At 37.1% G+C, this 23,718-nt stretch overlaps 1 protein-coding gene across 2 annotated transcripts in view; it reads right to left on the bottom strand.

The window, feature by feature from the left end:
• Positions 1–23,718, bottom strand: part of USP9X (ubiquitin specific peptidase 9 X-linked) — a 131,894-nt gene that overhangs the window by 43,677 nt on the left and 64,499 nt on the right. For both annotated transcript variants that reach the window (XM_058714409.1, XM_058714410.1), the window contains exons 15-23: positions 19,269–19,356; positions 16,059–16,401; positions 13,567–13,662; positions 12,943–13,154; positions 11,762–12,002; positions 11,280–11,429; positions 9,980–10,100; positions 1,721–1,851; positions 1,252–1,530 (exon numbers count right to left, since the gene is read on the bottom strand). In XM_058714409.1, coding sequence (XP_058570392.1) covers positions 1,252–1,530; positions 1,721–1,851; positions 9,980–10,100; positions 11,280–11,429; positions 11,762–12,002; positions 12,943–13,154; positions 13,567–13,662; positions 16,059–16,401; positions 19,269–19,356 — 1,661 coding nt within the window. The remainder of the gene's footprint in view (positions 1–1,251; positions 1,531–1,720; positions 1,852–9,979; positions 10,101–11,279; positions 11,430–11,761; positions 12,003–12,942; positions 13,155–13,566; positions 13,663–16,058; positions 16,402–19,268; positions 19,357–23,718) is intronic.

Below are 23,718 nucleotides of genomic sequence, written 5' to 3'. Positions count from 1 at the left end.
ATAATTATGAAAGAAGGACCAAGAGTGTTTTATCTAACCACTCCCTCTCACTTTCCAATCCCTCCAACACCAGAATTATTTTGAAGCAAATCCTGGATATCATATAGTTTCATCTGTAATATATCAGCAATTACTTTTTTTTTTTAATTTTTTTTTAACGTTTTATTTTTGAGACAGAGAGAGACAGAGCATGAACGGGGGAGGGGCGGAGAGAAGGAGACACAGAATCGGAAGCAGGCTCCAGGCTCTGAGCCATCAGCCCAGAGCCCGACGCGGGGCTCGAACTCACGGACCGCGAGATCGTGACCTGAGCTGAAGTCGGACGCTTAACCGACTGAGCCACCCAGGCGCCCCTCAGCAATTACTTTTTTTAAATGTTTATTTTGAGAGAGAATGAGTAGGGGAGGGGCAGAGAGAGAGAGGGAGAGAGAATTCCAAGCACACTCCATGCTCAGCACAGAGCCCAACACCAGGCTGGATTTCATGATCTCATGGTTCATGAGCCAAAGTCAAGAGTCAGAAGCTCAATGGACTGAGCCACCCAGGTGCTCCTCAGCAATTATTAAAAACAAAAAGGGAGGGGCACTTCCTTTAAAACATAACCACAATATCATTATCACACCTAAAACAATTATAAATGCTATTTTCACGATATATATTATTCGGTATCACAGATTTATCATATTACAGATCTAATCAATATTCCAATTCCCTGATTAAGACCTAAGCCATTTACAAAAGAAACAATCTACATTCCTGAAGGTTTTATCTTCTTTGGCCACTTATGATGAATACAGAAGACCTCAAATTTTAGTCAGAATGAAGTGGAGCAAGGATACCACCAAGGCAAAGACAGATTAAGAATAAGTTCAGATCTGAAGGTAAAGCCTATCAAGATGGGAAGAGAGGCTGGCCACAGGCTAAGTCAATTACAACTTTCTTATTACCAACTGTATCTTCATATATCTGCTAGCTACAAATTAATAAGAGATTCATATGCAGTTTTTATCAGGTTTAAAATAGCTGAAAGTCAAACAAAGTTTAAAGGAACAGGGAGGAATTGTACTCTTAAAATTAGAGGATAGTCAGTAAAAAGCACTTTCACTTTCAATACAAATATCATTTAATAGACGAAAAGCTTTAAAATAGGGTACCACTGGAAAGGAACTTGAAACATTCTGAATCACCTCTGAACTCAAACTTTAAAAATTACTATTACTATAAATAAGACATTTTTAAAAAGTCTATTACCGATGTCATGGGATTCACGCCTTCTACACCTGGCTGACAAGCTTCTGCCACAGCTCGAACGTGGCCATAGCCAATGGCAGTTAGCAACAGTTTGGCTATTTTAAGAGCATTGAGGTAAGCACCCCTTCGAGTTTCCATATCTGCATTTGGTAGGAAGTTATTTCTGGTTAGCATGCTCAGGACAAGGGGTAGGCCACCACTTTTTAAGAAGTGAAACTGAAAATCAGAGGAATCATCAGCCAGAGGTGCACCAGCAGGCATTAACAAGGCATAGACTACCTGGAAAAAGAAAAGAACTATATTAAAAGGGTTTAAAAAGGTAATTTCTATTTTCCCTATTATCATTGTGAAGAAATTCTTGACCATTTGAAAAATTTTTCATTATAAATTGTATCCATGTTCTTCACAATACCATGTAAAAGGCCAAGTTCAAAGAACATGAAGTAAATTCAAAAGGGAAAAAACTAACCTCTGTTAGGTATAGCACTTGTGAGGCTGAAGGACCAAAGAAAAGCGAGTCAAGAGATGGACTAAGGCTGCTTTCTCCAAGTTTGGCATGGTCTAAACAAATAGCTCTTAATTTTTCTATTGTTGTGCTATCTGTAAGAAAACAGGAGATATGGTCTAAAAACATAATTCATGCATTCATAGTACTTCACTTTTGATATTTTGAAGACTACTTTAATATGGCATAACAATCAATTCATTGAATTACAGGCTCATACTTCTCAAGAAATAGCCAGATCTGGATTAAAAAATAATAATAATAAACATTACAATGAACCAGGACTCTCTAATCAGTCAACCCAAACATGAGGCAGTCTCCACTAAAAGATCTCAAATCAACATGCCTCTTCAGCCAGTGGAAACCTAAAAAATACAGTACACTTCAAAAGGAAGTAATTCTTATTGAAAAGAACAAGATTAAAAATGAGAAGCCCTTCCTTCCAACTTCTCTATTATTAACCTTTATGACACTAGGCGCTAACTGGTTTATTTTCCTGAAAGGGGCTTAGTGGTTACCTTAGAAACTGAACTTTAACAGGAAAGATGGGAAGAAAAAAAAAAAAAAGGAACATAGGGACCCTCCACCTAACACAACTTCACCTTTATGAAAAGAGGCAAAAAGCAAAAATAGCACTCAGTGTTTATTCTGCAGAGAACTGTTAAAGAGGCAGCATACAGCCCTGAGCAGCGAGAGTGGCCACGCCAAGCTCCTTCCCTGGGAACTACATTCAGCATCTCAGCATCAAGCCGCCAGAGCTTCGAGCTGCCTCTGTGAGTGAGCATCTATGCTCTTTCTTAATTTGTGCATCTGTTAAAACAAGATGTGCCCTTAGGTATCAGAAAAGCCTAAGAGGTTAACTGGGAACACTCAAACATTTTTCCACATAAATGGTAAATGCCTCTTTGCTTTATACCAGTTTTGGCTTATAAAAGTTTTCATAGGAACACTCTACTTTGGAGTAGCAGGAGAAACCTGTAATGATTAATGTTAACCTCAAAGCAAGCACAGTTTTTTGTTTTTTTTTTCCCTTCATGGTATTAAAATACAAGTTTCTTTTAAATCATAGTGAAAAGACAGTTAAAAAAAAAATACCATGATACAATTTGGCATTGGCTACCAAACATTCACACTTAAGAATAGTCCATCAACTTTAGAACGTACTTTACTGTTTGCAAATTTTTATATAAATTCTAGTTAACATACAGTGTAATATTGGTTTCAAGAGCAGAATTTAGTGATTTATCACTTACATACAACATCCAGTGCTCATCCCAACAAGTGTCCATCTTAATGCCCATCACCCATTGAACCCACCCCTCACCCACCTCCCTCCATCAACACTCAGTTTGTTCTCTATCATTAAGAGTCTCTTACGGTTTGCTAAGAAGTACTCTGTTGATCAAATTATCTCCCAAGTAATTAAATGCGCTATGATTAAAACACCACTTGGTAAGTAAGATTGCTTTAAAAAAATTAAAAGCTTTTTTGAAGAATAAAGATATATTACTATAATTTCCATAGCCTAGAAATAAATACCTTACCAAAAAAAATCTTCAGTTTGTTTTACAATTGATGGTCTTCCCTTTTCTGAAGAGATACTGACATATAATGTACCTAAAATATTAACTTATCATCAAACATCTGTGAATAGTTTCTCAGGTCATTAAATAGTCATCCCCTGTATTATTTTTAAAGATTTATTTTAAAAAATTATTATTTAGTTATTTGGTGACAGAGAGTGAGCAAGCAAGTGTGAGCAGGGAAGGGAGAGAGGGAGAGAGGGGGGGAGAGAGGGGGGGAGAGAGGGGGAGGGAGAGAGGGGGAGGGAGAGGGGGAGAGAGGGAGGGGGAGAGAGGGAGAGGGGGAGAGAGGGAGAGAGAGGGAGAGAGGGAGGGAGGGAGAGGGAGAGGGAGGAGGGGAGGGGGAGAGGGAGGAGGGGAGAGGGAGGAGGGGAGGGGGAGAGGGAGGAGGGGAGAGGGAGGGGAGGGGGAGGGGGAGGGGGAGGGGAGGGGAAATCCCAAGAAGGCTCTGCATTGTTAGTGCAGAGCCCGATGCAGGGCTCGAACCCACAAACTGTGAGATCATGACCTGAGCCGAGATCAGGAGTTGGAAGCTTAACTGACTGAGCCACCCAGGTGCCCCTTCCCCTGTATTATTTTAACTGGTGAGTAAAATGACATTGTGTCATTTTACCAGTTGCATATTATTAGGCATTTAGGTTGTTTCCAATATATATATTTTTAAACACTCAAGATCCTAGCAGCTAAATCTTGCAATTATTTATTTCATCAGGAATAAATCCTGCAAGCAGAATCACCAACGCCCAAGACCTCTGCATATATCATCAAGTTGCTTTCTAAAAAACAAATTCATATGCTGTATGAGAATGTCTTGCTTGGTTTAAAAATATTGAGTGAAGGATGAAGGCAAAAGGGAGTAGGAGGAAATACAAACTAAGAAAAAGCAGTGAATACTAAGCAAATCATTTAATGTTGCATTATGTTATTCACCTGTGCTATGTAAACCAAATGATCATTAGTGGCTATTCCAACTATAGCATTCTTCAATCTAAATGATCTCAGATGCCCAATGATATGCAAAGCTCATTTCACACAACATGGAAAACGGAGAAAAATTTAAACCATCCACAATCCTGTCATCCAGATATAGTTAAGATTTTAGTTTATTCCCTTGTCTTTCAAAAAGATACCTAAACCTAATCAATTATATGTTGCAGTGGATTATTAAAATGTATAGAAAACGCACAGTAACACAGAGTTATAACAGTATAAATGCCAACCGCCTGCATGTGAAACCTAGAACTGTCGTTTAAGCTACGTGTCCCTAGTCAAGTAACTTAATAGCTGGGTCTCGGTTTCCCCATCTTTAAAATATAGATTAAAAATAGTTAATAGCTTCATAGGGATGTTGTGAGGTTTCAATGAGCTAATAAATATGAAGTGCTTACAATGGATTCCAACATATTTTAAGATATTAATTAGACCAAACTAGTGGGAAAAAGGAAGCACTGAATAGGAAAAGCAACTCATTGTGCTTCGTAAAGCTGTGTACATTTTGACCACCCAGTATGAAGGAAGAATCTGTTTTCCTGGTGCATGTAGGGAAAGGACACAGGAACTCCTGAGTACAGTCTAAATTACAAGAGATTAAATTACCTACACAGAGAAGACTGGAGAACATTCTAAGTTTAACAGCAACCCATACCGGAGGCACCTGACTTCAGGCAGATTCAGAATGAACGAAGAGAGGTAAAGTTGATGGCTTGGAAAAAAGCTATTAATTCCATCTTGGTGTTCTCCCCCTTTAAAATATATGCAGCAAGTGTGTACAAACACTAAATGATTATCTGCGTCCTTTCTTAAAGGAAGGAGAGCACGTGCACAAGCAGGTGTTTATGTGCATGTAGCAACCATAGTCACAGTGAGTTTAACATTTTGTTGAATACTCATTAAGTATCAGTCATTAGGCAATAGGTTTTCCATATGCCACTCATGTAATCCTTGTAATCCCATGAAATAGTTATTAGCCCAGTTACATAAATAAGGAAGTTTTGAAAGACAAAGAAAACATGTTGAAGGCATGGAATAGCAACTTGAATCAGAACTTGAACTCAAGTCCATCTGTGTCCAAAGCCTGATTTGTCTACTGTAATATGAATATGGAAAGGTCTACTGGCCTTTTCAAATTTAGGTACTATACTTTGAAATATGAAAAAAGCACTCTTGCTTGAGCTACTGGCAAGAGCTCACTCTGTGGTGGCATTATGCGCAAATCATGAGATCAGAGATTCTAGGGTGTTTTCAAGTACGCTGTGAAGGATGACTCTGCATACATAAAGCAACAGTAACTGTTACTCAAACACTAGTAAATAAGACAATACAAATCCTAAATAATACAACAGGTAAGGGTTAAGGATTAAATTAAATGGTTGAGAGAAGCTTTAGTTAAGAACCTAAATACTTGAACTGATTATGTCCCATAGGAATCAGAAAACAAGACAGGAAATGTCAACATGATGTTTGCTTTAGAAAAAGGAGATAATGGTAACACAAAGCAGTTTTAACAATTACCTGGTACAATTATTGAACTGTTTTTATCAGCAATGAATCCACAAACCACACCACAAAGAGAATGATTACAAAATATACAATATCAAAAGGACATACAAATAGGAGATGAAGAAACATTAGAAAGATACGAACAAATCAAATCATTGAAGGTATAGAGGAGATGGAAGACAGATAATCTGGCTTCGATGAACCAGGAAGCACTTGTGAGGGGAAGAGGGTACTTAGTAAGTTAATGCGCCCACTGAATCCTAGAAAAGCTAAGAATATGAAAACAATAGGTAGTTGGGAAAGTAGAGATGAATCAAAGACCAAACCAAAGTTGCTGAAGTCTGCATACATAAGCCATGCCCCATCCCAACAACAAATTGATGAAAATGGGAAGAAAACAGCTCAGAAATGTAGAGACAGATACAAATATGAAATGGCGAGAGACCAAGAAGCTGGAGTAGGACCAGTATGAACCCGTGTTTTTTCCTAATAGAGACAGACACAGAAACTGATAGAGATGTGCATTAACTTCCTCAATTTAATGAAAAGGCCTAGAAACAAGATACCCCAGTATTAAACCCAATTTAGTTCTCAGATTTTGTTCCTAAATATCCTCTATCATCACTGAAAGGAGAAATGGCTGACTACAGGGCTAGGATAAAGTACTAGATGAGCTGCAAACATCTTTTACCAGAAAGTAATAACATACTCAAATAATGATGAGGCTATATAACAAGGCATTAGGTCCATCCAATGACCACATCTGGGACAACTGAACATCAAAATCAGTTATGATTATAATAGCTATAACCCAACAGGGTTATATATACATATAAAACACAACAAATGGGGTTCTACTTTGCCAACCAATAAACGAAGAAAGAAAGATCAAGTAAAACGAAATCACCATGTTGTAACCATCACAGGAAGAACCCATTCAGGCAATCATCACAAAGAATGGTAAAACAAGTAAAAGTCTGATGAGGAAAAAGTTACAGGGTCTCAAAACATCTCTCCAAAAACAGGAAAAATAACTTTACATTGGAGAAACCTGACAGGTATCAATTAAGTGATCTTGGATAATGTCACCAATAAAGGACAAATGGACATGTGCCTCCTGATAGAATGCTCTTAGAAAGACAGAGCATCACATAAGTGGTACTGACAAAATGTACAACCTGTATATAACCATCAGGAAACAGACAAAACCCCAAACAAACACATTCAACACCACTGATCCATGCTTTTCAAAACCGTCTAAGTCATAAAAGACAAAGACTGAGAAACTGCTCCAGATTAAAGATACCAACGAATGATGCAATATAAGAACCTAAATTGGACCCTCAACCAGAAAACACTGTTGTAAGGTTCATTATTGGGAAAATGTGTGTAAGGTCTGTAAATTATAATAAATTATCAATGCTATATATTTTCTGATACTGTGGTAGTATTAAGAGAATGTCCTTGTTCTTAGAAAGCAATACGGGGCGCCTGGGTGGCTCAGTCGGTTAAGCGTCCGACTTCGGCTCAGGTCATGATCTCACGGTCCGTGAGTTCGAGCCCCACGTCGGGCTCTCTGCTGACAGCTCAGAGCCTGGAGCCTGTTTCCAATTCTGTGTCTCCCTCTCTCTCTGGCCCTCCCCTGTTCATGCTCTGTCTCTCTCTATCTCAAAAATTAATAAGTATTTAAAAAAAAAAAAAAAAAAGAAAGCAATACGTATTCAGGGATAAAAAGATACGGTATCTACAACTTGTTCTCCAAAGGAGATCATCAATCTCTGATGCAGATGAGAGAGAGAGATGTAACAACTATAGCAAAATGTTAACAACTATTGAATCTGGGGAAGGGAAGATTGTACTATTCTTTGTAAGTTTGAAGTTATTTCAATAAGAATAACCGGTTTTTTAAATACTTATTTTATTTATTAAGAATTTTTTTTTCAATGTTCTGAGAGAGAAACAAGAGTATGAGTGGGGGAGGGGCAGAGGCAGAGAGAGGAGGAGGCACAGAATCGGAAGCAGGCTCCAGGCTCTGAGCTGTCAGCACAGAGCCCGACGCGGGGCTTGAACTCATGAATGCTGAGACCACGACCTGAGCCAAATTCAGAAGCTTAACCAACTGAGCCAACCAGGTACCCCTTTAATGTTTATTTTTGAGGGGAGGGAGGGGCAAAGATAGAGGGGGACAGAGGATCTGAAGTGGGCTGTGCGTGGACAGCAGAGAATCTAATGCGGGGCTTGAACTCACTAACTGTGAGATAGTGACCTGAGCTGAAGTTGGATGCTTAACCAACTGAGCCACCAAGAGGCCCCAGAAAAAGTTTTTAATAGGAAAAAGGGACTCTACAAAAAGAAGAGACAAGCAGGGAACAGAATACAATAATGTATCTACCAGTAATAGCTTTCAGGGTAATAAGTACAGTCTGTTAAGTTGTAACACTTCTTTCTAAAACCCCAATTAGCTCACATTCAAATGGCAAACAAAAGGGTGTCAGTATGATGTGAAAGGTGAGCTTGCTCATACGTGATTTCTCCCAGACAATGGGAGCCAGTATAGCAGGAGAAGTGTAACTTTTAAGAACAACCAAACCCAAACCCAACTAACCAAAAACCCCTTGGCCTGGCAGCTGTGCAGGACGAAGCCCTTTTAACTTTTTAGGAAAATGAAAAGTGAGCACCTTCCCCGGTACACTCCCAGCCTTTCATGACTCTTGGCAGGCTTTACTTTGTTCTGTGCCCACTTTAATGGTAGCTCATCTGTCTCTGAACTCCACTTCCATCTTTATTATAATCTCAGCACTATCAAGTCATCAATTGTTATTGTTCCCATGTCTTTTATGAAGACTCTTGAGGCAGTCTTCAGCCATACTCAACTATCTGGTGGGCTGTTCAAGTTATCTCTGAAGACACTAATTATTTTTACTCGTGCTATTTAAACTCTATGTGACAGGGCTGCCTAGTCTAGGATATTACAGCCCAAGCAGGGTGAAGAAGACATTCATGGGGGAGGGGAGAAAAAAAAAATAAGAAAAAAAATCAAGAAAGGCCCAAGATATAGGAACCTGAGAATAGGGATCCTGCCATAGAAAGAAACCACCAGATATGAGGAGGAGGAGGAGGAGGAGGAGGAGGAGGAGGAGGAGGAGGAGGAGGAGGAGGAGGAGGAGGAAGAGGAAAAGCTCTAGAAAATAGTGAAACCTAACAGATTATATAATGCAAATAATAATGGGAACGTATTTTGAGAAGTTACTAGAAGATATGTGGGATGAACTAGTGATAGGTGTATAGAAAATTAAGAAAACGAAAAGGGGAAATCATTAAATCCAGAACAAAGTTGTCAGTAATCCAGGCAAACTACTTTTCACCAAATGTAAATCTACATTTTAATGTCCCAGTTAGTGGTGGACTCAACCACGTGACCCTGAGATCAAGAGTTGCATATTCTCTCAAATGAGCCAGCCAGGTGCTCCTTTAGTGTCAATTTTAGATAAGAATTCAAGCAAAAATGGGGAGGATGTGAGAATAAAGTTTTCATCTCCGTAAAAAACTCAGTAGGTATCCAAAATTGATACATACAGTTTAAGAGATTTATAGACATAATAGCAATATCCATATACAAGAAAAGAGTTGCACGTTAAAGTGGTTGTCTCTAAGGAATAAAAACGGAGCAGTGCCACAGAGGACACATGGCCCATAGTACGGTGCAGAGGTCAGCACGTTTTTTCTGTAAAGAGCCAGACAGTAAATATTTAAGGCTTTGCAGGCCATAGCATGTTGGCCACAACTACAGAGCTCTATGGTTTTAAAACAAAAGCAGCCACAGATAGTATATAAGTGAATGGGCATGGCTGTACACTGATAAAAGTTTGTTTAGGACACTAAAATGTAAATTTCATACAATTTACATAAGCTATAAAATGGTATTCTCTTAATTTTCTCCCCCCACCTATTTAAAAATGTAAAAACCATCCTTGGCTCCTGGGCCGTACAAAAGCAGGCAGTGGGCTGTATTTTGCCATTTCCCGACATGGTATTCTATACCACAAAGTATGTTCCATCTAGAAACAGAATTTATTAATATACCACATTATTGTCCAGCATGTACTTCACGAACATTATACATATAAAAAAAAATTCTTACCTGGCGGCATAAGTTTCATAAGTACTCTTGCTCCATCTCTAAGAGGCGGCATATTTAGGCTGCTACCTAAGTCTGCAACTTGCCAAAGGAAAGAGATGTATCTGGGATGTAGTGACATAATCTAGAATACACAATACACAAAATATTGACCTATAAATTATACGTCCCCCAATAAAAGAACCCCCAAATAAATTAATTTCCAGTTTTGTTTATTTCATTTCTACTCTCTAAAAAGGCCTGCCTTACCCATCTTCCCACCTGTATAAATCCTTCACAATGCAGACTGAATATATTACCCAAGCCATCTTCGGTAATTTCTGTGTGACAGCTCTTTTACTATTTTGTTACATTATTTCTCTCATGCCTACAAGTTAGACTCTATACATACAAAAGGCTGTCATGCCTGCTAATAAATTCCTAATTCAATTGTTGTAGGGGGCCAATTCTTCTGACACTGGAGTGGCTGGTTATCACCATAGCCATTAAAATTTTCTTGGGGAGGGGAAGTAAGAGAGGAATCAGGGTTTCTTTAACAACATACGAGATATGTAACTGACTTGAGAAAGATTATAGACATTTTCCTACAGAAACAGTTGTGAAGAAAGGGTTCATTTCTGTGGTACAAATACAAAATACAGTGGTAGTTTTCTAAGTTTATACATTCAACAGTTATAATTACGCTGTATAATAGATAATTTTATGTAAACATATTATTGTATCTAAAGGGAAATTTTTTTTTTTTAAGGTTTACTTAATTTTGAGAGCGCAACCATGAGTGGGGTGGGGGGGGAGATCTATTCTGAAGCTGATGGTTAACTATACAGTTCTTTGATATTTTGCTTCATTAAACTAAGCTTCTCAACAAAAAAGAACTATTCTGTATATAGCTAGAGCCCTTGAACAACATGGGTTTAAACTGCACAGGTTCACTTACACAGATTTTTTTCCCAGAAGTACAGTAAATGTTTTCTCTTTATGATTTTAACATTTTCTTTTCTGTAGCTTATTGTAAAAATACAGTATATAATACATTCAGTATAAAACAGTGAAAACACAATAAACAATACCTGTAACATATGAAATAACATGTTCATCAACTGTTCATGTTGCTGGTAAGGCCTCCAGTCAGCACTAGGCTATGAATAGTTAAGTTTTGGGGGAGTTTTGAAGTTATACGTGAATTTTCCACTGCATGGGGGGCAGGGAGCAGGTGGTTGATACAAGGTCAAACCTTATTTCTTTATTCTCAAAGAACCTCGCATAATGCCTTGCATACAGTAACTCAAAACCATCTACTCACCACCCCAGGCAAACAGCTTTCCACTTCTGGATTGGGACCATCACTGTAATGATTCCCATGGTTTCCAGGAGATCCAGTTGAGGAATCAGAAGAGCTATCAGGGCTTGAAGGCATATTGGAACTTATTTGTGTAAGTTTGGCTGTAATTAGCTGAAAATAATACACTAAGTTATTATCAAAAACCAGGAAAAATATGCAAAACAGAAGTCAGTAACGTACCAACAAAAAAACCCCTACGGGCTATACTTCTAGAAATTCAATTTATAGGTGTTGCCTAATAACCACTTAAATAGTTTTGTTTTTAGAAATCCGTTCTTCTACTATATTGTAAGTACCATAATGCCAGTCTTATGTAGGGTTGTAATCCAAATAACTAATATAGAGCCTCACACATAACATGTCGAATGAAATATTAACTAGTGAAATGAAAAACAGTCTCAGGTTTGACTTTCTTGAAAAGGTTGGCAACTGTAGATACTTACTGATTTATCTTTTAAGTTTAATTGTCCAATTAACTTTCTGTCATCTGCAGGATCTATCAGTTCACCACCCACAAAGAGCTCAATTTTTGTATGGGCAACATTGGCTTTAATACGATTGAGAATGTATCGTCGTACTGAACCGATCGTATCATTTGTATGAGACCATACATCCAAGTCATCAACTTGTCTGCCCTGGTTTGGAAATCGAACTATAAAAGAGAGGTGTTTACCACGGAAAGCTCTGGGGGGAAGAAAAGAAAAAAAAAATCACCCTCATCAGCAGGATTTCCTATCTTCTTATTAAACAAGAAAAAGTGAGTTAAAGGATACGTATTTTTAGGATCTTGAAAATAAAAATTTATAATCAAGAGTTGAACACTCAACCGACTGAGCCATCCAGGTGCCCCTACTGCCCTCTAATTATAAATATTTTAAGCAATCTTTAAAAATACAACAATCCTATCTCATTGTTATTCTTGTACCTATGGTTGCAGAAAATGAGGTCTAGTTTTAAGAAATTAAATCAGAGACCTGAGTTAACAATATTCTATGTAATGCCATGAAAATGCAACTCACTAAGACTATTTTTAAATGTGAAAGATACTTTAGCTTGAGAATATTAACAAAAATGCAAAGATGTAAATATTTCGTGAAAAATTATTAATATCAAAATTTAGACGCCGAATATTTGTTGATAATATCTTCTTATAGATAAGACAGAAAAACTAAAATTCACATTCAAGAGGCAACTTAATATAGTTTCATGGTCAACAAAGAGAACTCTTTTAAAATAAATACTGATGGCATTCATTCTATAAACATCTCTAAATTATAAATACTATTTGAATTACTCAACGGTGAGACTTTAACAGAAATACCAGTACATCATTTGGAAGTATTTCTTGACATATCAGCTATCTGTCAAAAGCAGCTTTTAAGAGTTATTTCCAGTTAATTCTCCAATCTGACTATGCAATTATTTTTAACCGTATAAATGAAGAGCATCGAAATACTTCCAACTGCAAAATATCCTTGACAAGACTTACCTAACAGGCAATAAAGTGAACGGCAATAAATAAATAGATGGAGAAAACTAGACTTAATGCCCTACCAACAACAACAAAAAATAGATTCTAGGAAAAATACCAAGTAATTAATTAGTAGATCAGTTATTCACAAACCTTGACATAGGTAGAATTGTTCTTTCCTCGTGATAATCACTGTCACATTCATTTATATATTCCCTTAACACAGTTAACACTCGAACCATTCGAACAGCTTCTTGCCTTGCACAATTAATACTGTCTTTGTCACCATCCAAAACACACAACGTGTCATAAGATGCTTTCAAACGATCAAAGCAAGACTGAATGAAGTCTTCATGGATCACCACCTACAAATAATGGGCCAAATAAAGACAGTCCAAGATACTTTAATTGCCATATTTAACCAATGTCTACACTGATAATAAAACACACCACATTTTGTCAAAGGAAGCCAGAGTTACGTAAGTTAACAAGTATAAATTAGATAAAGAATGAGCTTCAAAGTAGGTAGTAAAATCAAAAGAAATTCAGTTGATATCTCATGCCATAAATATACACAAAATAATCACTTGAAGTAATCAAGATTCATGTTGTCTAAACAGCATTTTGTGGAATGATAATACAGACAAATATTGTAGGTATAATCAGAGTTGAAACAAATAACTTAGTTAATTCAGAATTCAAAAAATTCTTATAAGCAAAAGAGTTCGTTAACTAGAACTCTAATTTGTGGACGTTTTAGTGAATGTAAATCCTCACCTGATTGACCTGCAGCCTTGGACCAAGGTTTGTATATATCTCTTTAAGTAGATCTATAGCTCTGCTGGCAATATCATCATTACTTTGAATCACCACCTAGGTTCAAAAAGATTCAAGTGTAAACAACTTTCATGACATATTTTAGGTGGACATTTCAATTCAAACCATATCCATTGAAATATGGATATTTCATACCCATGAAAAACCATTATTTTCAATACAGTATTCCATAATTTAAGGGTATATTTACTTTGATAATCAAGTAAGTCAAGTAAAATTAAGAGACTGAAAAGAGTAATAAAATGCAAAACTCAAGTCTTTGACTAAAGCAATTTAAGAATGGAAGACACATTTTACTAAGAATAAAATATGCTTTGAGTAGTATTAGTGAACCCTGCAAATCAACTTGGTAACCAAGTTGTGAGACTGAAGGAGGAATTCAAATTAGTTAAAAGGAAATAAAAGATATGTTAAAAATTAGTTAAAAAGAAAAGAGTGTGAAAATTAGTTAAAAAGAAACAAAGTGTGAATGAGGGAGAATTCTCAGGGAGAATGAGCAGAGAAAAACAAAAAACAGAAACAAAAAAACTGGCTCTCCCTTGTCCAACCAGTTTTACATTTTGGAGTACTGTATATATTTTTATTTAAATTTTTTTTAACGTTCATTATTTTTGAGAGAGATAAAGAGTGTGAGCGGGAGAAGGGCAGAGAGAGAAAAGGAGGGAGACACAGAATCTGTAGCAGGCTCCAGGCTCTGAGCTGTCAGCACAGAGCCCGATGTAGGGCTCAAACTCACGAGCCATGAGATCATGACCTGAGCTGAAGAAGGATGCTCAACTAACTGAGCCACCCAGGCGCCCCTATAAATTTTTACCTTTAAAAAAGGTTCTGGCTGTTTAAAAATATTGAAACCCACTTAAAGTCTGAAAAATCAAATGACACAGTAAAGAGTCTACAGTTTGCAGAAAAATATATCCAAAACCCAATATAAACTGCTATGAACAAGTCAGATTTTTAAAAGTAAAAATAACATACTAATACTATATTGGCACAACATGGAGAGACATTGAGGACATTGTGCTAAGTGAAAAAAGTTCAGAGAAAGACAAATACTGCATGATCTCATGTGTATGTGGTATCTAAAAACAAATAAACAACTCAGAACACACTGGCGGTTGCCAGAGGCGGGGAATAGACAAAATGGGTGAAAGTGGTCAAAAGGTACAAACTTCCATTTATAAAATAAATACTGAGGATGTAATGTACAACACAGTGGCTACAGTTAATACTGTACTGCATACTTGAACGTTGCTAGGAGACTAAATTTTCAATGTTTTCATCACAAGAAAAAAATCTGTAATGACTTGTGGTGATGATTGTTAACTAGATTTATTGTGGTGATCATTTCACAATATATACAAATATCAGATCATTATGCTGTGCACCTGAAACTAATATGATGTTGCATCCATTTTATCTCAAGCACATATATATTTTAATACTAAAACGGTGGAGGAGCGCCTGGGTGGCTCAGTTGGTTGAGTGTCCGACTCTGGCTCAAGTCATGATCTTATGGTTCGTGGGTTCAAGCCCTGCGTCCAGCTCTGTGCTGACAGCTCAGAGCCTGGAGCCTGCTTCAGATTCTGTCTCTCACTTACTCTCTGTCCGCCCCCCCCCCCCCCCCCCCAATTCAGGCTCTGTCTCAGTCTCAAAAATAAACATTTAAAAATGTTTTAATAAAAAAAAAATACAACGGTGGAAAAATAAGACAGTAATATTTCATTCCCTCGGGTGTTTAAAAACATCACAAGTTAAAACTGTGCCAATAAAGTATATATTTGTAACCCATTCTAAATAGTCTTCTCTTCTGTCCTCTATTTTAGCATTGCATGTATAATAATGTAAAATTAACAATGAAGGAGGGGCGCCTGGGTGGCTCAGTCGGTTAAGCGTCCTACTTTGGCTCAGGTCACGATCTCACGGTCCGGGAATTCGAACCCCGCAACAGGCTCTGGGCTGATGGCTCAGAGCGTGGAGCCTGCTTCCAATTCTGTGTCTCCCTCTCTCTCTGCCCCTCCCCCGTTCATGCTCTGTCTCAAAAACAAATAAACGTTAAAAAACAAAACAAAACAATGAAGGAGAAGAAACAGGATCTACACTGAATGAAACAAAAGGAAGAACAATGACTTCTATGGGGGGCAGGGGAATGAAAAATCTATATGGTAAGTATATTTCTAAATACACCTGGAATGATCAGACTCTAAGCCAAGACAAAAAGGATTATCAGTGACAAAACAGGGGAGGGGAAGGGAGAGAGAGAAGAAAAAACCTAATGACAAATGATACAATAAGACAAAAGTGAACTACCACTACCTTCTAGACAAGCATCAGATCAGCATATATACGTAATTTACATGCAAACTTGTGACTCCTTCTCTATTTGAAATATTTCATCAGAAAGAATGTTGACAAAGTTCCTACTTTTCACTTACCCTCCAAAGGTAGTCTAATCCTATTAACTCCAAATCATCCATCATATATGCCCTCCTTTTTGCTACTAGTTTTCCTTCTCGACAATTCACAGCTTTGAAGAATCGCTCAAAACATTTCATTCCGTTTTCAGTTAATAGGGAAGGATCAAGCTGAAGCACGTTACTTTCAAAGAAGTCTTTATTAATATCAGGATCCAAGTCTGGTTCATCTCCCATCAACTTGGAATACCACTTAAAACAGGCTTCACGATCACAAAGGTAAACTGCATTCTCTGCTAAGCACTTCCATATTTGTTTTGCCTGAGGAGCACATAGCCACAGTTGGCCATCCTTCAATAAAAATCTTGGAAAAACATAGAAAATTAGCAATTAGATCTACATAATTTTTATCCTGAAAGGCAATCTAGCAGTATATGTAGAAATAATCCATCTATCGTAATTACGCCTTAATTACAGATAAAAAGATGTCAATTCTTATTGACATCTTAATCTTACTTATTCCTCAACTTTCATCTTGTAGTAAAAAACCCTTAGGTATTCATTCATTCATTTAACAAGCACATACTGGGCACCTAAAATGTGCCAGGAACTCTGTGAGGTGATTGAACTTAAACTGAATTAAGTATTTGTTTCCTGAACTTAAACAGTTTGGTCTTTGAATCCAGCCATTTCAAAACTATATTTAATGGGGGGGGCGCCTGGGTGGCTCAGTCGGTTAAGCGTCCGACTTCGGCTCAGGTCATGATCTCTCAGTCCGTGAGTTTGAGCCCCGCATCGGGCTCTGTGCTGACAGCTCAGAGCCTGGAGCCTGTTTCAGATTCTGTGTCTCCCTCTCTCTCTCTCACCCTCCCCTGTTCATGCTCTGTCTCTCTCTGTCTCAAAAATAAATAAAACGTTAAAAATTAAAAAAAAAACAACTATATTTAACGGGTTGTTTGACTTTTACCATTCTGCTAATATGCCATTATTGGAAAATGAGGTAGTTCCCAAGTGACTTTCACAGATAACCATTTCATTAACGAATTCTAGGTCAAAACTACTTAAGTTTTAATGCTTCCTGATGGTCTAAGATGCATCACTCAGTACCTCGCCACATTAAACAGAATAACCTACGTATGATTTAAACTTTTTATGTCAGTATCTAACAGAATGCTTATCAATTATTCAGTGATGCTCTCTAGGGTCTTTTTAGTATTGTGACTACTGGTTATTAAGACAATGAAGGTGAATTTTGGGACAGTGGCAGTCTCTTCTATCATAGCTTTAGATTTCTTTCAGCATTCCTCCACCCACCCTGACTGCCCTATCGATGAAGTAAAGGAAACGAGACGCTTTATTCTGAGTAGCACATAATTTTTAGCTCACATAATGATGATTCCCTGCCCAGTTATAAAGTAAGGTGCATGTATTTCGTGGGAATAGGTTCTCTCATTATCTCAAAGCATTTTGGGATCTCAACTCTAGGGTCTTTGATATTTTAAAAGCACTGGTGAGCTTAAAGAAGGTATCTAGCACCTTGTCTTACCTAACCCTGCTACTTCTAACTTACAGATATGATCTGCAATGTCCTGTGTGGTAACATGAATTTGTTTTCAAAGTTTTTTGTTTGTTTTTTTTAAAGTACAACAAGCAGAAAACTTTCTTAAAGCAAGAATTCTATTCTCAAGTCTGATATATAAAAGCAGGGCTGCCCTAGTTGTTGGGAAGAGGAGGAAAGAAAGAAGAAATGGGGATCAAATCTCCACCGCTTGTTCAGAAATCTTGGAGGAAGCTCCTTAGAAGCCCTAAGGCTCCAAGACAGATTTCCAAAAATCACTGGTCTAATATAAAGAGCACCGACCCTGAAGTCAGACAGATCCAGTCGAGCAGTGCAATGCCATTATGTATGGGCTTCCAGATATCAAAGCAGCTATTAAGCCATGTCAATCTCCATTTTTTTATGAATCAAATGGGGATAATACCTGCCTTCCGCATTGCTCTGAGGATTAAGTGTAAACTGTTTAACACAGGCCAAGTATATTGTAAGTAACGTGAGGTTCTCTTCCCTTGAGTGTGTTTTGCTACAAGTCATGAAGTCAGGTACTAACAAAGCAAGGAGCAGAATAGGTCCTCTGATTCCAAACTTGAATACAGTAGGACTCATAACCATTTTTCTGTTCTAGGAAACCTATGGGATACAACACAAACCCATCAATAACGATGACTCACTATGGAAGTGATTCTCAATCTGGGGAGGCAGGTCCTTCTATCCAGGTGGTTGAAAATCAAAACACACACAGAAAAAACATTTCACTTTAAACCAATGCTGAATTTCTTGAAATTTGGTGGCTACAGTTTTTCCTCAAGTTACAATCATTATGTAACTATTTATGTAAATGTTTTCCAGTAAATAAGCACACAGTTCAATAAACAAGTCCCTAATTAACTGAGCTTAGGAGAAAATTCCCTAATGTATCAAAATAATAAACGCAACAGATTTCCCAAAGCACTGACAATCTGGGCATCTCTCTTAGCACACTTAGAAACTGAATAAGCACTTCTGCAGCCTGCGGTTTCTGAATTCACAAGAAACCCCTCATCAACAAAACTTTTTAACAATTTCAAATCTGTTAAGTGTATGATCATTAAAGGCTAATTATCCCTGAGCAAATTCAAATTCAGCCATGGACTACATTTAGCTTTGGCTCAAGGGAATAAACCTCTTTTCTTCATCCCCATCAGAATAATGTTATTCATTCAGATGGCCTTTGTCAGCCACTGCTAGGATGAACAAGACACCACTGGATGCAAACCACTCTTTCGAGGTGCTGGGCCAGCAGCCTTTTGACTCCATTTCCCTACTGACTAGGATACCATTAAGGTCAATACAATTCTCTAGCTGGTTGTGTCAAAGTATGGAAATTTATTCTCTAAAAATAAACCTATTTCTAGCATAAAGAAACATGAAGGACAAGTATATACAAAAGCTTAAAATGTGTTCAAATATTGCAAATATTGCAAAGAGTTAAAAATCAGCCAATAATTTTAAAGTATTTAATAATAAGCACATAGGGAAATGTCCTTGGGACTTTCAGGTAATCATTTCCACGTGGGAAAATACGAGATGGCAGGGAAAAAGATCACCTAACAAAGACCTAACCATACAGCACATTAACTAAGCATTCCTTATCTGGGTCTTAAAGAGAGCAACACTGATAATTTAAAACAAACCTAAGGAAGTTAAGCCGTTCTTGGACTTCTTGAACATGACTATATCTACTTCCCAGCCTCACAGTTTGTGGGTCATAGTCTTCGTGATCTGCAAATTAAGAAAAATCAGGCATTATACACATGGATACCCACATCACCAAATTTAATCAACGGAAATTTAAGTCAGTTACAAAGTCATTAATTCTTTATTAAAAGGCAACCTGAAGTTTACTAATTAATTATTGATGGTTTCTACCCATCTCCTACCTTCCCTACAAAAATAAGCTTTTCTTTTACATAACCAAAAGAAAATGATCTTTTATATATGCTATCAAAAATAATTTTTCATCACAGCCCTTTTGCCTTATCAGTATACACAAGCAATTTTTGATTACAGCCTAAGACTGACCCGAGCGATCTGTGAAAATAAGCTACCAAGACAAAACTTTCAACTTCCTTCCTGTTCTACTAACAACTACCTTCATGGAGAAAAATTAGTTAAAATATTACTCATGTTTACCTAAAAACGTAAGGTGCCATTCTGTACAGTTATCATAGTTATTACCAGTAGCACGTTATAAAAGTCTAGAACAGTCTCATAGAAATTCAAAAGAACTTATCCTTCATTCATGACCACGGGTAAGTGTTGGTCACTAAGCCTAGCTTAATCTATAAATTCCTTCTTTAAAAAAAAAGAAAGCTAGTAGTAAACTCTGGTTTTACATTGATTTCAAACATACAGTGGGTGGAAAAGTCTATTTGGAATGAAAGGCCACAGCAAAAAATCTTAAAAAGAACCCACTGTACTGAAAACACTATGGACAGTTGTTTTCTGTTTTGACTTCGTTGGAAAAAGTGGTGTGACATGGAAATGGTCAAGGTCATCTGTGGCTTGGGGCTAAAGAGACACGAAGCAAATGCTGACAACTGCTATCAAACATGAGGAAATCATTGACATTTCTTCCAGCAAGTTGTACAAAGTATGGAGGAACAAGAAATTGTGTGGCTTCCCTTTAACATTAATTACTGATATTTGCACGCCAGATCATGGACTTTATGGTACGTGTGTGCTACTGCTAAAGAATTCTAATTGTTTGAGACCTTCCAGAAATAGTAAAAAACTCTTCAAAACTAGTGGTTTCTTCTGTGAAGAAAATCTTGGGACTGATGTAAAGATGGAACATATACGGAACACAGAGTGTTTAAAAACATCTGCTTTTCGGGGCGCGTGCGTGGTTCAGTCGGTTATGCATCCCACTCTATTTCGGCGCAGGTCACAATCTCATGGTTTGTGAGTTTGAGCCTCGCATCGGGCTCTGTGCTGACAGTGCAGAGCCTGCTTGGGATTCTCTCTCTCCCTCTGCCCTTGCCCCGCTGTGTGTGCGGGCTCTCAAAAAATAAACTTTAAACAAATAAATAAAACCTGCCTTTAATGTTTTTGTAAGAAAAGCACAATATATTAGAACTGCTTTCTACTTCCACATGTATTGCCATCTACCTAAAGTCCTAAACATGTTTTCTCTACTTCCATCAAAGTCCATTTCCTCAAGATGCAGACTTAAAACAGTTTCTCAAGAAACTGGATAGAGGATCAAATTCTAATCAACTATGTAGAACTTTTCTTTTTCAGAGAATTAGTCTTGAAATATCTGAATCATCAATGGACTTCAGTTGCCTTTTTTGTTATTGTCTAAACAAGGAGTTTATGCACAGCTTTGTTTGCCTGCCATGTTCCTTTTTAGGGGAAATTTTAAATTTTAGTAATTTCACATCTAACACAAGTTTCAAAAATAATGTGTGAATTCCCTTATCAACTTCACCCACAATGACCAGTTGTTTACATTTCGCTGCATCTATTTCATTAGTTGCCACATAGAACGTAAGTGTAATTTTTCTAAACCATTTGAGAGTCAGTTGAAGACATAGCTCTGTACCTGCCCCCACTCCCCCAATACTTAAATATTTCCAAATAACGAAGACATTTGTTTAAATAACGACATTGCAATTAACACTGATACAATACCGAAGTTAACTTTGATCATTTGGTCAAAGTGTTTCCATGAGGATTTTGCAGTGTAAACTTACTATTTTTCTCTTCTTATTAAGTAGTGGGGAGATGCCTTCAGACTATGTAAGTATCCTGCTTCTTAAACTTTTGCCCACTAGTTTTAATACCCCCATCCCTTTTTAGGTGCCAGCACTTTATCAAGAACTAGACCCTGGACAGCTGGCTGGCTCAGTTGGTAGAGCATGCAACTCTTGATCTTGGGGTTGTGAGTCTGAGCTCCATGTTAGGCATAAAGCCTCCTTTAAAAAAATACACACAAAAAAAATCCTGGAGAACCTCAACACAGGTTAGAACTTTGAAAATATTCAACGAATGTCAATAATCAAGAATAAATAGTCGAGAAATAAGACGATCCCTCATTGCTAAATAGAAAGGGAGAGACTCGACATGTTACTACAGAGGAGATTCTGGGCTGCCAGAACATAAACAGCATGTTTGGTGGTCTTCCTTGTAAACATTCAGCTCTAGTTAGCAGCCAAAGACGATGATGCATTTGTGACTCTTGTCGCATCCAACTGACGAGAGCAGGAGATATTAAATCAGACAAAATTAAATCCAAGTGGCTATGGCTAACATAAATTGGTTCTTGTCATTACAGAATGCAAATTGCCTAGAGACTATTTAATAACTCATAAAAGCAGCTCAGTTTTGAGAAAGCATCGAGACATAACTCAAATACCATGAAATTCACAATTTAATGATTTTTAGTATAGTCTGAGCTGTGTAAACATTTGTCATCTTTATTTTTGTCATCCTAAGTGTGAAGTAGGTTCTCAATGTAGTTTTGATTCACATTTCCTTAGTAACTAACGATACTGAGCATCTTTTTTGTGCTTTTGGCCATTGGAGGAAATGTCTATACAGATCCTCTGACCATTTCCTAATTGGGTTGTGTTTTAATTGTTGAGTTCTTCTATATTTTGGATAGAAGTCCTTTATTAGACATAGGACTTAGATTTTCTTTTCCAATTCTTGGACTGTCATTTTACTTTATTGAATCATTTGAAGCAGTTAAGTTTTAAGCTTTGATGTGCTCCAATACACCACCTTTTCTCCTCCTTAGGCCACAAAAATTTGTTTTCTTCCTAAGACTTTTATACTTTTAGGTTTATGATCTATTTTAAGTTTTGTGTATGGTGTGAGGTAGGGGATCAAACTTTATTCTCCTAGATGTGCATATACAAACTTTCCAGCAACATTTATCAAAAAATTACTTCTTTTCCCACTGAATATTCTTCCCACTCACAAAAATCAGTTAACATAAATTTAACTATTTCTAGACTATCTATTCCACTGATGCATACATCTATTCTCATGTTAGTACTACACTGTGTTATGTTTATTTTGTATTAAGTTTTGAAATCAGGAATTATTATATATATAGGTCAGCCAACTTTGGTTTTCAGCATTAAAGATTATGTTGGCTCCTATATGGTTCAATGGTCCCTTGCATTTCCACGATTTTTAGGATCAGCTGATCGATTTCTCTACAAGAGTAAGTTGGGATTTTTATAGGGCTTATTTTGAATCTGTAGATTAATTTGCAGAGTACAATGACTGTAACAATATTAAGTCTTCCATTCAATGAACACGGGCTGTCTGTCCATTTATTTAGATCTTTAACTGCTTTCCACAATTCTGTTCCATAGTTTAAAATGTACAAATTTTGGGGGTGCCTGGTTGGCTCAGTCAATGGAGCATGTGACTCTTTATCTCAAGGTTATGAGTTCAAGCCCTACGTTGGGTGTAGAGATTACTTTTTTAAAAATCTTAAAAAATAACTAAAATGTACAACTTTTGTATTTTTGTTCAATTGTAAGTATTTCATACTTTATAAAGCTATTGTAAATAAAATTATTTTAATTTTATTTTCAGGTTGGTCATTACTGAGCATACAGAAATATAACTGACATTTGTACACTGATCTTAATTCCTGCAATCTAGTTTAACTTATTTATTAGCTTTAATAGATTTTAGTGGTTTCTTAAAGATTTCTATATACAAGTGTTGATTTCTGTAATTACAGATAGCTATGCCTCTTTCCAAATGTGGATGCTCATTTTTCTTGCCTAGTTGCTCAGGCTAGCACCTCCACAGAATGTTAAATGGAAGTGATTAGCATACACATCTTGATCTCATTCCTGATCCTGGGGGAAAGCAGCAGATCTTTCACCATTAAGTATGAAGTTAGCTAGGAGAGTTTTGAGATGCCCTTCATCAGGTTGATAAAGTCACCTTCTATTCTTAGTTTGTTCAATGATTTTAAAATGAAAAGGTCCTGGATTTTGTCAAATACTTTTTCTTCATCTACTGAGAAGATAACAGTTTTGGTCCTTTATTCTATTGGTGTATCGCAATGGACTTTTGGGTGTGAAATCAACATTGTGTTCCAGACATATGTTC

This window comes from Neofelis nebulosa, chromosome X (genome assembly GCF_028018385.1).
Source record: "Neofelis nebulosa isolate mNeoNeb1 chromosome X, mNeoNeb1.pri, whole genome shotgun sequence".
NCBI lineage: Eukaryota > Metazoa > Chordata > Mammalia > Carnivora > Felidae > Neofelis > Neofelis nebulosa.
Note: the sequence above shows the minus strand (reverse complement) of the source record. Positions and strands in the feature narration are given on the sequence as shown.